Raw genomic sequence first — 13,494 nt, 5'->3', positions numbered from 1 at the left:
GCCCGCGTCGTCATACATTCTGAAACAGGAAAAAGCGCTTTTTCAAACGACATTCGATTTCAAAATACTAACAACACCACAAGAACAAACAGGTCTTTCTTGGTTTAATTTTAATTAACGTTGGTTATAGTGTCATCTTAAATGTGATTAACTTGAACTAAGGGTCACATCACGCCTGATATCTATCTATATATCCCACATTTAAGGTTTATACTGTTAAAAAATTGCATCATGATAGAGAGTTTAACAATCTTAACCTTTTCTGTCAGATCAAGATTTTTCCCACTCACCCATTTTTATTTTACGAGTTGAATGTATGTCATTATTAAGAGCAATGAATATATGCTGTCAAGTAGAACAGGTGATCGGCACCTTTATTTTGAAGAGCCGAACAGTTTGCTTGTTGATGTGATGCTCACACTTGCAGACGCCGCTTTCCCAATTTACCATCTTACTAAAGAAACAACGGATGCCTAAACTAATTTAAGCCAAAGCCCAAGGTATTTATTATTTATTCAAACGGACATTTCAACGTGTGAACTGCAATTCTTATTGTAATCGTAGTACTTTGGCAGAAAGCTTCAACAAACACGGCACAGCATTCACGCTATCCGCTTTGTCCCTGCACTATTTTTGTAAACCAGGCTCTTTGCAGTTCTATTTTTTGCAATAAAATTGTAAGATCCTCGACTGAAAACTAAAATGCAAAGAAGCCGTCCAAATTAATGGCTAAGTTGCGTCCAAGAAAGTGAAGAATTAAAAGAGTTTAATTTGTTGTATTGTTTTTAGTAATGATATTTAAAATACCATCGAAATTCGAATTTAATAAAAGAATGAATGTAACAACTTCTAACTAATAAAGGGGGGGAAATTTACATATTTTCATAGAAGTATTTAAATTGAAACAATATATTAATATAAATTATTATTATTATTGCTGTTGTTGTTGTTTTAGAGAGTTAAATTATTATTAAACTTACTGAAACACTAAAAGACTCACTTGGCACATTTGTCTCAAGTGAGTTTCAAGCATGCATATGATTGTTTGACATTTGTCATGATTCTTTTCTTATCTCTGTTTTTCAGGCATTTTCTCATCTTGGCATCGTTTGGGATCATCTCGGTGTGTGTGATTGTGCACAACCTCAGTCTCTTAATTGCTCAGGAGGCTGAGTGTGCTCGTGGTCTCTGTGAGACTAACAGAGGACTGGAGAGCCAGTGGAGGGTCAGGGTTTTTATCAGCCTCACATTGAGGGGTATTTCTGTGAGTGTGTATGCATGTGTGTCATGATGGGCGACATCATTGACTTGGACAGACAGATCGAGCAACTCGGACGCTGTGAACTTATCAAGGAAAATGAAGTCAAGGCGCTGTGTGCCAAAGCGAGGTAGTGCTTAGGTGCTCAAGAGACACGATACCATTATGCATTTGTTGTACTTATTAGTTTTACTCCGCTATGCGCAACCCATGTGCATCTAAGTCACTGGTGCTTAGTTGTATATTATTATATAGTTGCTTGTTTTAAATTAATGCTGTAAGTTTCATGGTTTTGCTTAATAGGGAGATTCTGGTGGAAGAGAGTAATGTTCAGAGGGTAGATTCTCCCGTCACGGTGAGTATTTCTGTATACACAGGATTATGCAATTGTGAAATCAACTCACTATTTATTTATTTATTTAATTTGTAGGTCTGTGGAGATATACATGGGCAGTTTTATGATTTAAAGGAGCTATTTAGGGTAAGTGTTTGAGAATGCAATATGGCATTTGTTAAATTTACACTGCACTACAATCATTATATATGCATATATATGTTTGTTTATTTCACTGGTTTGCACTCTATCTGCCATGTGCTGCTTTATTTATCTTTTTTACATGTCCTTATTTGTATATTTTTATAGTTGTATTTTATATTTAATCTGTATTTATCTGTAATTTATGTTCTACTGTAAATGTTATCTGTATGCACCAAGGGTCTGAGAGTAACGCAATTTCAATTCTCTGTATGTATGCGCTGTACATGTGGAAGAATTGACAATAAAGCAGACTTCGACTTTGACAATACTTCTACTTTCAAACGTGTATGGACTGGTGGAAGTTTCTAAAAGCAGTTCTTTGTGCTGTGTTGTTTGACTCTTATCATTGTCCTCTGGGTCTTCAGGTGGGGGGTGAAGTTCCAGAGACAAACTACCTCTTCATGGGAGACTTTGTGGACAGAGGGTTTTATAGTGTGGAGACTTTCCTGTTGCTGCTAGCATTAAAGGTGCAGTATCTGTCCTGAACTTAATCTTGCTTGCTTTGTAATGTGTGTATGTTAAAGCTTTGCACACTCTGTAGTCTGCCCTTATTCACAGTCCTTTATATTTATGTTTTCAGGTGCGATACCCTGACCGAATAACGCTGATCAGAGGGAATCACGAGTCAAGGCAGATCACACAAGTGTATGGCTTTTATGACGAGTGTCTTAGAAAATACGGCTCTGTTACAGTCTGGAGGTACTGCACAGAGATCTTTGACTACCTGTCCCTCTCTGCTATTGTTGATGGCAAGGTAGGTCCTCTTATAATTCTGTATCTTTCCACTTTCTATTTTAATATATTTAATAATGTAATCTTTCTTATTTAGCAGCCATTACTCCAGTCTTCAGTGTCGCATGATCCTTCTGATTTGGTTCACAAGAAACATTAATCAATGAAGACAGCTGCTTAATATTTTTTTGTGAAAACTTTGATACAGTTTTCCTCTTCTTTGAATATTAGTTAAAGGAACAATATTTATTTGAAATACAATGTTGTATGAATGTAAAACTCTTATTGTCTTTTGATACATTTAATGCTGAATCAAAGTATCATGCTATTTTTGCTCCTCAGATATTTTGTGTGCATGGTGGCCTTTCTCCATCTATTCAAACTCTGGATCAGATCAGGACTATTGACCGAAAACAGGAAGTTCCTCATGATGGACCCATGTGTGACCTACTGTGGTCTGACCCAGAAGGTGCGAGAGGCTAATGTAATATACGACATAAAGGAAAGGCCTTCAATATGTTGTTAATACCTAAGATTGGTTGCTCTCTTTTCTTGTCTCTAGACACCACAGGGTGGGGTGTGAGTCCCAGAGGAGCTGGATATCTGTTTGGTAGTGATGTGGTGGCACAGTTTAATGCTGCCAATGATATCAGCATGATCTGCAGAGCTCATCAGCTGGTGATGGAGGGCTACAAGTGGCATTTCAATGAGACGGTGTTAACAGTGTGGTCTGCTCCAAACTACTGTTATAGGTGTGTTTCTTTCTCTCTTTCTTTCCATCTCATAGCGGTCCAGTGACTCTTGTGTGTAACAGTGACTAGTTAGATCTGAATGTGCTGGTTTGCATTACTTAATTCTTTTGGAATATTTCCTAGGTGTGGTAATGTGGCAGCCATTTTGGAGCTTGATGAGCATCTCCAGAAGGAGTTTATAATATTCGAAGCTGCACCTCAGGAAACCAGAGGAATCCCCTCTAAGAAACCTGTGGCTGACTACTTCCTTTGACTTTTTTCAGTCCGGGAGCAAAATTGGAAGCATCAGAAGCAACCTGTGTGGTTTGTTTTTTTGCGCTGGCCAACTTTTATCTGCACAACATTCAGTACTTCTGTGAATGGACCAGTTACACCATTTACTGCCTGTTTCTCATTAGCCTTCACATTCCTTCCTCATTACAAATGTATTTCTTACATCTTGTAAAATGTATTTAAACCTGTTTTGACCGTTCCCTTATTATGTGGTAGTTTTGTATTTTCAAACTGGTGATGTTTTTTCCAACAATAAGAATCTAATGTGTGGGTTTATATATTTGTATTTATAAATCTACAAAAATTAGCATATCCACAAACTTGCAGTTAGTTTTTAATATGCAGCTGCTTGTATTTATATAGCCGGTGTTCCATATTTGTAATCATTTAGCACTGATAAAAAGGTTTGTAATCAAAGCTAAAACAATTTACGAGATCTTGCATCAAAGGCTGTGAAGATGTAAGTAATAAATCACTGGCATCATGGACAAGATCATACACAAAAGATAACACTTGTCAACTTTTAGGTGCTCAGTTAAAGGCATTGAAAACTGGCTATACTTAAAGTTACTGTACTATTTTGAGTTCAGTGGTTACAGGTTTAATAATGGGATCTAGTTGATGTGCGGATAAATTGGAGGCGGTTTTGGTTCTGACCTGTTGCTATATTACAAAAACAAACATTTTAATGGCCAAAAGATTGTGGTGTTTGATTGCCAACATTAAGCAGATTATTCCTTTTGATTAGACTAGGTAAGATATTTGCTATGAAGTACCCTTTTTCTGTTTCTGATCTTACAGAGTGGCCAACTAAAATGGATCAAAGATGTGTGAGGAGAAATCGGACAATGTTTTATAATGTAACTTATAGTTTAGTGTTTTAAAATGCATTTAAACTGTTTTGTCCATCAAATCATACATTTATGCTCTAAAGAAATTATTCAGCAAGTAATATATTAATTTGCTACCACAAAAAGAATTCCCTAAAAGGGGTAAGATCAAATATGTAGTGTGCTAGTCTGTGATCTCCTTACTGGAGGTTTATTCACTCTTGATTATATCAACTATCTTTTAAATGGGAGCTTACAACCAACAATCATTTGACTGATCCCATCATATGAACGACAGTTAACCAGATGGCAAGAGAGGCCATGATCAAAGCTGATTTTGTCACCATAGAATCATTTAAAACCGAAGTCATGATGAAAATCTCTGAAACAGATCTTTCTACCTCATCAACAACTCTGGCCCCTCATCTGAGAGCACACACTCTAAAAAATGCTGGGTTAAATTCAACCCAGTGCTGGGTAAAATAGGGTCAAACCCAGCAATTGGGCTGTTTTGACCCAGCGGTTGGGTTAACCACTGGGTCAAAACAGCCCAATTGCTGGGTTTGAGAAAGTGTACAGATAATTGAGGTTAACTTTTGGTTTATTGGAATTCAATTGTTGGCAGGGTTGTAGCAAATGGTTCATGCTTCATATAAATATATGCCAGCACCAGAACTGATTTTCCTAGTTTGCATCTAAATTATGTATCCAAGCTACACATCTTCATACGTGTCATTTAAATTACACACATGCAAAGATTTCCTTCATTTATGTTAAAGCAGAAAGGCATTTTTTATTATTTTCTGTTACCAGTGTGCATTTCTTTCCTTCGCAACGGTCTCTAGGAAATGCAAGTGATTCGCATAAAGGGCCAGAGAGGAGTCAACATCAATCCAGCTCACTTGACCTGCATCATCGCCTGCTTGCAATGGAAGCTCACTCACACTATTGCCTAGATAGAAAGAATTGAATTAAATATGTGGGATAGAACAATGTTCTTTACTCAGTCAATAACATATCCCTAATATTATTCTATGTTTCATCAATACACTGTTTTTACCTGATTCATCATGGATATTGACTGCAACTGTCTCCATCCAAGCATTATCTGTGTTTCTTGGATCATCTACATAACCTTTATACACCTATAGGAAAAAAGATGCTGTGTTATAGTGCTGCAATGCAAGGTACAGTCACATTTACCGTTGTTTGGTAAAATACTGTAAGTAAAATCCAGTAATTGCAACCGGAATCTGCATGATCCGTTTTCATGAGTGCTTTTATTCAGTAATGGCAACATTTAAAGACATTTGTGATGTTACAAAAAAATTATATTTCAAATAAGTTGATAAGTGTCTATTCATAAAAGAATCCTGAAAAAAATAATTATTTCAACAACATGAAGTGTCTTGAGCACCAAATTAGCATATTAGAATGATTTCTGATCATGTGACACTCAAAACTGGACTAATGGCTGTTGAACCACAAGAATACATTGCATTATAAAATATATTAAAATAGAAAACAGTTATTTTAAATAGTAATAATCTCTCACAATATTAATGTTTTTCTGTATTTTTAAGCAAATAAATGCAGCCTTGGTGAGCATAAGAGACCTCTTTCAAAACCATTTAAATATCATAATTATTCCAAATCATTGAAGTGTAATCGCATTGTGTCACCTGAAGACCTGCTGAGGTGAAAAGTTCAGTGATTCGCTTTTGGATCTTTTCCCTCTCACTTGGAGATGCCTGCAGAGAGTTCAATGCCTCTTCTGAGAACTCGCGCTGCAGTGTTTGAGAAATGCGCTCTCCAGGGTCCACCATTCCCTGAACACAAAACAATTATTATAACCATCTGTGAACATATTAGCAGAATTAATTTTTAAAAACCTCACCCCACAGATGCTGCTCACTCAAAATAACCATTCGGAAAATGTAAAACAAGCCCCCAGGTTCATACTCACCCCTGGGATGGCCCATTTGCCACAGTCCAACCTCTTGATGGACACAAATTGCAACACAGGTAGTTGAGAGTTAGTGTGGTGGACACGCTGTCCTGTAGAGACCCTTTTCCACCTGTATGAGGCCACAGGAAACCAGAATGAGTTTTCAAGAATGTTTGAAGCATGCGAACCCTGCCACATTACATACAAAATTCCTTGCATGCATGGAACAGTTAAACCGGTCAAATGCGAAAAAGAGATTACAGGTAAAAGATTGGTTTCTATTTATTACGACACACATTTTAGTACCTGGTAACTATTGGATCAGCGGCGTGGTTTGGACCCCACCTTCCCAGTAATCCTCGGCCCTCTAGCCCAGTTCTTCCATGTGGATTGCTGAGGATAATTTACGGTGAGTAATAAGCAGGAAAGCATTGTAAATATTACAATAATTTTAATATTTTGGATGATCTAGTATTTGGACTCACAGTGGTTTGCCATTCTGGAGACGATACGAGCCCCCATAGCTTCTCCTGTCCACAGATCCATCTAAAGAATTGAACTGTGGGGAAAATGCACTAAAGAAAGCATAAATGGATTTTTATACGTATGTTTCAAAACATTATCAGGAAAATGATTATCACTATAATTATCTTGTGGTACACCTTTTTTTTTTTTTTTTAAACAAAATCATAAAATTTACAGTCTAATATTTAGGGCTGCAATTTAGAAATAAAAATAATATATATTAAACACGAATAAAATGATATATTTCTTAATTTTTTTTATATTATTTGTTTATTTATTTTGTACTCACCCAATCTCTGGGTCAGCCCAAACAGGCCTTTTCAGTACAGTGGGGGCGGTATAGTTAACAGGGCTGTACTGGGGCCAGTCTGTGTCCCAGTCTACTTTGTCATCTGGGACAGGGAAGCGGCGTGTGTCTGAGCCGGGATATACCGGACAGCGAGCCTTAACGTGCGCGGCAGGAGACATGTAGACAGATTTTGATGAAAAGAGACTGCGGCTAATGGCGTTCTTCCTGCTGAAAATTGGTTGAACGAAATTAATTTTAACCTTTACGTTGCTGATGTACCTTTAAAAATAATTTCCATACCGGAGAGGGTTTTTTATTTTAAAACTCACAAGTCAAAAAAGAGAGCCGATTACACACCGGTCAAGCTTGTGTCACAACTACAGCTTCAGAATTCAAATTAATATTAATTATTACATTCATTTACATACCAGACTCCACTTGTGCCAGCAGTGTAGGGAGGCCCAATAAGACTAAGCGCTACATGCACCGATGCAACCCAGTAACGGGAAACTGCTTTCATTCCAAAACAATCTATAAACCAAACCCAGCAGAGCTGCAGTAACCAGGAACTGAGAGAGCAGCCCAGCCTCTTCGGTGACGCACTTCATGCGCCTCGCTGTGGCTGCTCTGCTGTACATGTCAATCTCGAGCAGATTATACATTTATAAAAGGGACATCGTACAGTGTAGTCGACCCAATATAATGGGCACAATTAATGCTTTTTGAGACCGTGTACATGTGTTTGTTTAAATGCATCAAATTATAAATGAGATTCAAATGCGTTTAAAGAAGGGTTATGTCTGAAATCAAATTAGTATAAAATATCACGATCCCTCACCTTTAACTAATAATAATAAGAATAATAATAAGAACCATCATATTATTATTATTATTATTGTTGTTGTTGTTGTTATTATAAAGTTGGTAGATTTTGTAGTAATTTCCTAATTTGACATAACTACATTCATTTTATCTATCTATCTATCTATCTATCTTATTCAAACCAAAAAATATTCAGACACCAGATATAATGTTTGATACTTGAGTAATGTTTTTACTAGTGGGTGCAGGACACTATAGTTCATTTAAGTGTGGATAGCAACATATAGTAAACTGTGACATACCCAAAAATTCTACATACAGTGGACTACCAGTAAAATTTATAAAAATGTGGGACCAGAAATGATTCAGACACTTTGACCTGACCATGTTTTGCTTAAGTGTTTTTTTTTCCTGTAAAAAAAAACACTTTCCTTTTTACACCACAGACTGAACGAAATTAAGCAGTGCTTGGTAATTGGGTGACCTAAATTGGTATTATCTAATTGTGTCCTGTAATTGCTAACGCAACCTTTTTACACCACAGACTGAACGAAATTAAGCAGTGCTTGGTAATTGGTTGACCTAAATTGGTATTATCTAATTGTGTAAATAAACTGTGATAATGTGAGAAATGTTGAAGGTGTCTGAATAAATTTTGGTTTGACTGTGTGTGCGTTTAGGTCAAATATATGTAATTGTGAGAGAGTGTAAGATGCCTGTTTTTGTTCCAGTGGTAAATGTTCAGATGATGGAAAATATGCCGAGTTCGTGTGTTTATCTCACACTTCAGCATAGTCTCTTCTCCCTTTCGCTTTTTTTTTTCCAACCACAAACTGTAAATCACGCCGGAGGGCCTACCGTAGCCGTGGGAGGAGGCATGCAGCGCACCCACTTGATGCCTGTTTTTGTTCCAGTGGTAAATGTTCAGATGATGGAAAATATGCCGAGTTCGTGTGTTTATCTCACACTTCAGCATAGTCTCTTCTCCCTTTCGCTTTTTTTTCCAACCACAAACTGTAAATCACGCCGGAGGGCCTACCGTAGCCGTGGGAGGAGGCATGCAGCGCACCCACTCGAGTCGAGCGCCCCGACTGTTGCACAGGAGAAGTGCGCGCTCGCGCTCAGTTTAGATGCTCGCATCCACAGGGGGGCCTTGACCGACTCCTCTTCCACTGTCAGGAGAGCGCACCGCATAACGGCAGCTTTTGCGATCCAATTACCCCGTCTGTGACCTGAAGGCAAATAGGAGGCTCCCCCTTCCCCCAGAGACTGCGCTAAGGCGACTTATTCGCGGACAGAAGCGATGGCGGAATCGGGCAGCAGCGCTGCGGCGGCCGGAACCGCGGGCTCGAGTAGCGTCGCCGCCGGGGCTGGAGCAGCCGTCGCGGCCGGGGGAGCTAATGGAGCGGCGGGATCCAAGCCCGGCCTGGAGTCGGTGAAGGGACAGAATTTTGACGTTGGCCCCCGATACACCGATCTCCATTACATCGGGGAGGGGGCCTATGGAATGGTCTGGTAAGCGGAAACTGCTCGTTTTTGCCGCCGCACACGTTGGTTGGTGATATTGTTGGATCGGGCGAGAATTGATGGGCTGGTCACGTTACTGATCCGCTCTTCGTAGTAAAGAAAAAGGGTGTTGATTCTCTGAAAGCCTGTGCCATTCCGCATTCCCTTTTCATAGACAGAAAATAAAATATACACGGCGTTTCAAAAGCAACCGAATCATTTTCTCCGTTCAACAAGTTTCCTTCCATATCCTCCCTAGAATCTCAGGGCTAACAATAGATTGCGAGTAAGGCATTGGATTAAATCCCATTTCTTCAGCACTGGCTGTGTTTGAAGGCATAGCGAGCTGCCTAAGTTACATAAACAGTGTTTTTTGGCGTCATGCAAGTTAACTGTTAGGAACGTTAGGAAATTGCTCTGTCTCGCTGCACGTGAAGACATGTTATCGAGAACACTCGATGCGTTTAGATGTTGAATGTGACTTGTCATTTGTGATTTTGGGAGTGTTTTGTTGTTTGTAGTGTGAAACTGCATGCTAGTGCAGTGCTGTTGGCTCCACCGCTAGCAATCTGACATCTCACTCTGAGCTCGTCAAACAGGCGTGGTTACGATGCGGCCAAATGTGGATGTAATGGCTTAGCAAACATTTCTGCGGTTTTACTAGAAATAAGTTCACACCGTTTTTGAGCTGTCAACTCAACTGCTGATGAGTTTTGGTTAAACGATGGAGAAATATACGATGCAGAATTCATAGCTGTGCGCGTTGGTCTGTCCTCCATCCTCAAAATGACTGTCGAGTTTTGCTGGAGGATGTAAACAAACTCCCTGTAATACTACACAAAAGCCTTCTATGGATATCTTTGGGTATGGCTATCACACAGCGGCATAGTGAGAAAAATATATAAAGAAACAGATACTAGATATTTTCCACAAGTACAGTGCACATAGTAGTTTTAAACACATCATTTATATGTAAAATGGGGATTTTGGCCTGTCCTATCTGGGAGATTTCCTTAAACCTATCTAACAATTAAAAGCATACAAAAACTATTTAAATTATCAAAATTTGATGTTATTTTGGTGTTTTGAATTGATGTCCATTTTAGTAATCATTTGTATGTTTTTAAAATAATTAAATAATGTCCTAAAACTGGGGCAACTTGGTGGGAAGACAAGTGAATGATCTTATTTAATTTTGTTTATCTATTATTTATTTATAAATATTTATAGACTTCATATGCCGAGCCTAACATGATGCAACTGTTTTACCCAAGTGTTACATTTTTTGGGACCCATTTTATTTAGTTTATTGCTAACTGCAAACCAACATTTGATCATATATTAAAAAGTTAATTTAAAGGTTTTAGCTAAAACACACAGCAGGGATTTTGACAATTTATTCATGTCTCATATAAATATGAATAATATTTATCATAGCCTTAGGTTGACGTTCAGGATTTTTCTAAAGTTTAAGCACCTCTGTTCACAAAAAAATTGTATTAAGGGTTACGATATGTTCAATTTATACACGTCTTTTATCCCACCATCTCTTTCCCTGCCGCCTGCAGCTCAGCTTTTGATAATGTGAATAAGATCCGAGTGGCCATTAAGAAGATCAGTCCGTTTGAACACCAGACCTACTGCCAGCGCACCCTGAGGGAGATCAAAATCCTCCTGCGGTTCCGTCATGAGAACATCATCGGCATCAATGACATCCTGAGAGCGCGTCGCATTGATTATATGAGGGATGTGTATCCTTAAACATGCACTCCAAGCACACAATGCACTAGGCTGATACCTACAAATACCATTGTATTTTGGAGATTTTGGACAGTGTTGTGCTGTAGTTCTTTAACTGCATTTCAGCTACATCGTACAGGACCTGATGGAGACCGACCTTTACAAATTGCTGAAGACACAGCAACTCAGCAACGACCATATCTGCTACTTTCTGTACCAGATCCTGCGAGGGCTGAAGTACATTCACTCTGCCAATGTGCTGCACAGAGACTTGAAGCCCTCGAACCTTCTCATCAACACCACCTGTGACCTCAAGGTCAGAAAAGCCACACAGATTTTCCTGAAGAATAAAACTCCAAACATAAAACTCTAGTTCTTAATATAATAAGCAGCATTTAGTAAACCACTGACAGTGATAGAAGCTTCAAACAGATAACCTGACATTAAAAAGTAAATATGAAACCTAATGTGAAATGGAAATCGTTTTGTAGGTGATCTATTTCAGTGCAGATACTTTGAGGAACGCAGGACCAAATTTAGTAATGTAGTTCTTGTGCTTTGTTTAATCTTAAGGCAGTGATCATAGAGAAGCTAAATATAGAAGTGAGGGGCTTTTTAAAGCAAAATGGCATGTTGGAGGGTTGTATGGAGGATAATTACATTTCCTCACCCATAGATCTGTGACTTTGGGCTGGCACGGATAGCCGACCCAGAACATGACCACACCGGATTCCTCACAGAGTATGTGGCTACTCGCTGGTACCGTGCTCCTGAGATCATGCTCAACTCCAAAGTATGTCCATGTGTCTGTGTCGTTAGCATTTAACATATTAACCTGATGCAAATTTTGACATTCTCTCTCTTAATCTTTCAGGGCTACACCAAGTCTATTGATATTTGGTCTGTGGGTTGCATCCTAGCTGAGATGTTGTCCAACAGACCCATCTTTCCTGGAAAGCATTATCTGGACCAGCTCAACCACATTTTGGGTAAGAACTAGTGCTTAATGCTCATTGGAATTTCCCCATTTTCTGACTTCCTGTTCATTTGTTTCTTTTTCTGCGGTAACTGAAGCACGGAGAGTGCTGTGTTATGACTCAATGACACACTGTATCAGTGAGGACAGGAAACACTCTGCAGATTATTGACTATCAGCTTCTGAACAGTGTGCAGTGTCATCATCAGCCACTTCCCTGGTTTCCGGGAACATATTAAGCAGCTGTTTTCGAATTGATAATAATAATAAATGTACCAAATCAGCATGTTAGATAGATATTATTATATGATTTCTGAAGGATCGTGTAACAGTGAAGACTGGAATCATATCTGATGAAAATTCAGCTTTGCTATCACAGGAATAAATTACATTATATTCAAAAAGAAAATTATTATTTTAAATTGTAATGATGTCTCATAATATTACTGTTTTTACTTTTTTTTGGATCAATTAAAGGCAGCCTTGGTGAGCATAAGAGACTTCTTTTAAAAGGATAAAAAAATGAAACAAAACTTACCAACCCCAATTTTAAACCATGTATAATTGTATATTTTGCTTTTTGGCATTATTACGCATTGTTAATTAATTTTATGTATTTTGTAAAACTTATGTTAATTTTATTATTATATTTAGTGGCAACGCAGCACAGTACCAGAATAGTTTGTTGTGTAAAAGCTTTTACTTAGCATAAATATTCCACCAAGAAAAATGAATTTTAAATGATTTTATGCCAAAATACTGTAAATTTTGATTGGATGCACTGATTTTGAAGTGTATTCAGAAATATTTTCTACTCCCTTGAAAAGTCGATAGTCGTATTTCTTTTTTTAACTTGACTATGCACAAGAAAAGGTTAGTTGCATTTTATTATTTCCATTAGCATTGTTTTCTTCCCCGCTGTCCGTGACCTATCAAGACTGCTTTCCCAAAAACCAAAGTAGACCATGGAAACAATGGTTTTCAGTTGAGGACCACTGTATTATTGTTATTTGACCCATTTGGGAATGCAAGCACATTGTTCATTTTATGATCATTTTCCTGCCCCATCAACCAGGTGTTTTGGGCTCCCCCTCTCAAGATGATCTGAACTGCATCATAAACATGAAGGCCAGGAACTATCTCCAGTCTCTACCCCAGAAACCAAAAATCCCATGGAGCAAGCTGTTCCCCAAAGCGGACAACAAAGGTAAGTGTACACATTAGGATGTTTAGTGAAATTATATGTAGAGGGGTCTGGCAGTAGCTGTCTCAAGTGCGTGTGTGTGTGTGTGTGTGTGTGTGTGT

General features: G+C 38.3%; 3 protein-coding genes across 6 annotated transcripts in view; 2 read left to right on the top strand and 1 right to left on the bottom strand.

Annotated features, from left to right (window-relative positions):
• The first annotated feature begins 22 nt into the window (after positions 1-22).
• LOC107567834 (serine/threonine-protein phosphatase 4 catalytic subunit B-like) lies at positions 23-3,865 on the top strand. Of its 4 annotated transcripts, XM_016253611.1 has the most exons (10): positions 23-92; positions 357-500; positions 1,087-1,388; positions 1,562-1,613; positions 1,689-1,739; positions 2,162-2,263; positions 2,377-2,550; positions 2,871-2,997; positions 3,091-3,280; positions 3,404-3,865. In XM_016253611.1, exons 3-10 carry the CDS (start codon positions 1,279-1,281, stop codon positions 3,531-3,533), a joined length of 936 nt encoding a protein of 311 aa, XP_016109097.1. In that variant the 5' UTR covers positions 23-92; positions 357-500; positions 1,087-1,278; the 3' UTR covers positions 3,534-3,865. The 4 variants fall into 4 exon arrangements, with proteins under 4 accessions (XP_016109097.1, XP_016109113.1, XP_016109105.1 ...); XM_016253627.1 differs by lacking the exon at positions 357-500 and having other exon boundaries at positions 37-92; XM_016253619.1 differs by lacking the exon at positions 23-92 and having other exon boundaries at positions 122-500; positions 1,166-1,388.
• A 1,119-nt stretch (positions 3,866-4,984) lies between these two features.
• Positions 4,985-7,787, bottom strand: LOC107567820 (ADP-ribose pyrophosphatase, mitochondrial). The gene is made up of 8 exons (XM_016253601.1): positions 7,574-7,787; positions 7,146-7,373; positions 6,817-6,906; positions 6,638-6,724; positions 6,350-6,461; positions 6,066-6,212; positions 5,444-5,528; positions 4,985-5,335 (listed from the first exon to the last, which is right to left on the bottom strand). The coding sequence occupies exons 1-8, from the start codon at positions 7,663-7,665 to the stop codon at positions 5,190-5,192; spliced, it is 987 nt and encodes a 328-aa protein (XP_016109087.1). The 5' UTR covers positions 7,666-7,787; the 3' UTR covers positions 4,985-5,189.
• A 1,214-nt stretch (positions 7,788-9,001) lies between these two features.
• Positions 9,002-13,494, top strand: part of LOC107567791 (mitogen-activated protein kinase 1-like) — an 8,030-nt gene continuing 3,537 nt past the window's right edge. The window contains exons 1-6 of the mRNA XM_016253549.1: positions 9,002-9,482; positions 11,042-11,224; positions 11,340-11,529; positions 11,890-12,006; positions 12,088-12,202; positions 13,265-13,396. Coding sequence (XP_016109035.1) covers positions 9,271-9,482; positions 11,042-11,224; positions 11,340-11,529; positions 11,890-12,006; positions 12,088-12,202; positions 13,265-13,396 — 949 coding nt within the window. The 5' untranslated portion in view covers positions 9,002-9,270. The remainder of the gene's footprint in view (positions 9,483-11,041; positions 11,225-11,339; positions 11,530-11,889; positions 12,007-12,087; positions 12,203-13,264; positions 13,397-13,494) is intronic.

The sequence above is a fragment of the Sinocyclocheilus grahami genome, unplaced genomic scaffold (genome assembly GCF_001515645.1).
Source record: "Sinocyclocheilus grahami isolate Dianchi unplaced genomic scaffold, SAMN03320097.WGS_v1.1 scaffold27.1, whole genome shotgun sequence".
NCBI lineage: Eukaryota > Metazoa > Chordata > Actinopteri > Cypriniformes > Cyprinidae > Sinocyclocheilus > Sinocyclocheilus grahami.
This window is presented reverse-complemented; position numbering and strand designations above follow the sequence as displayed.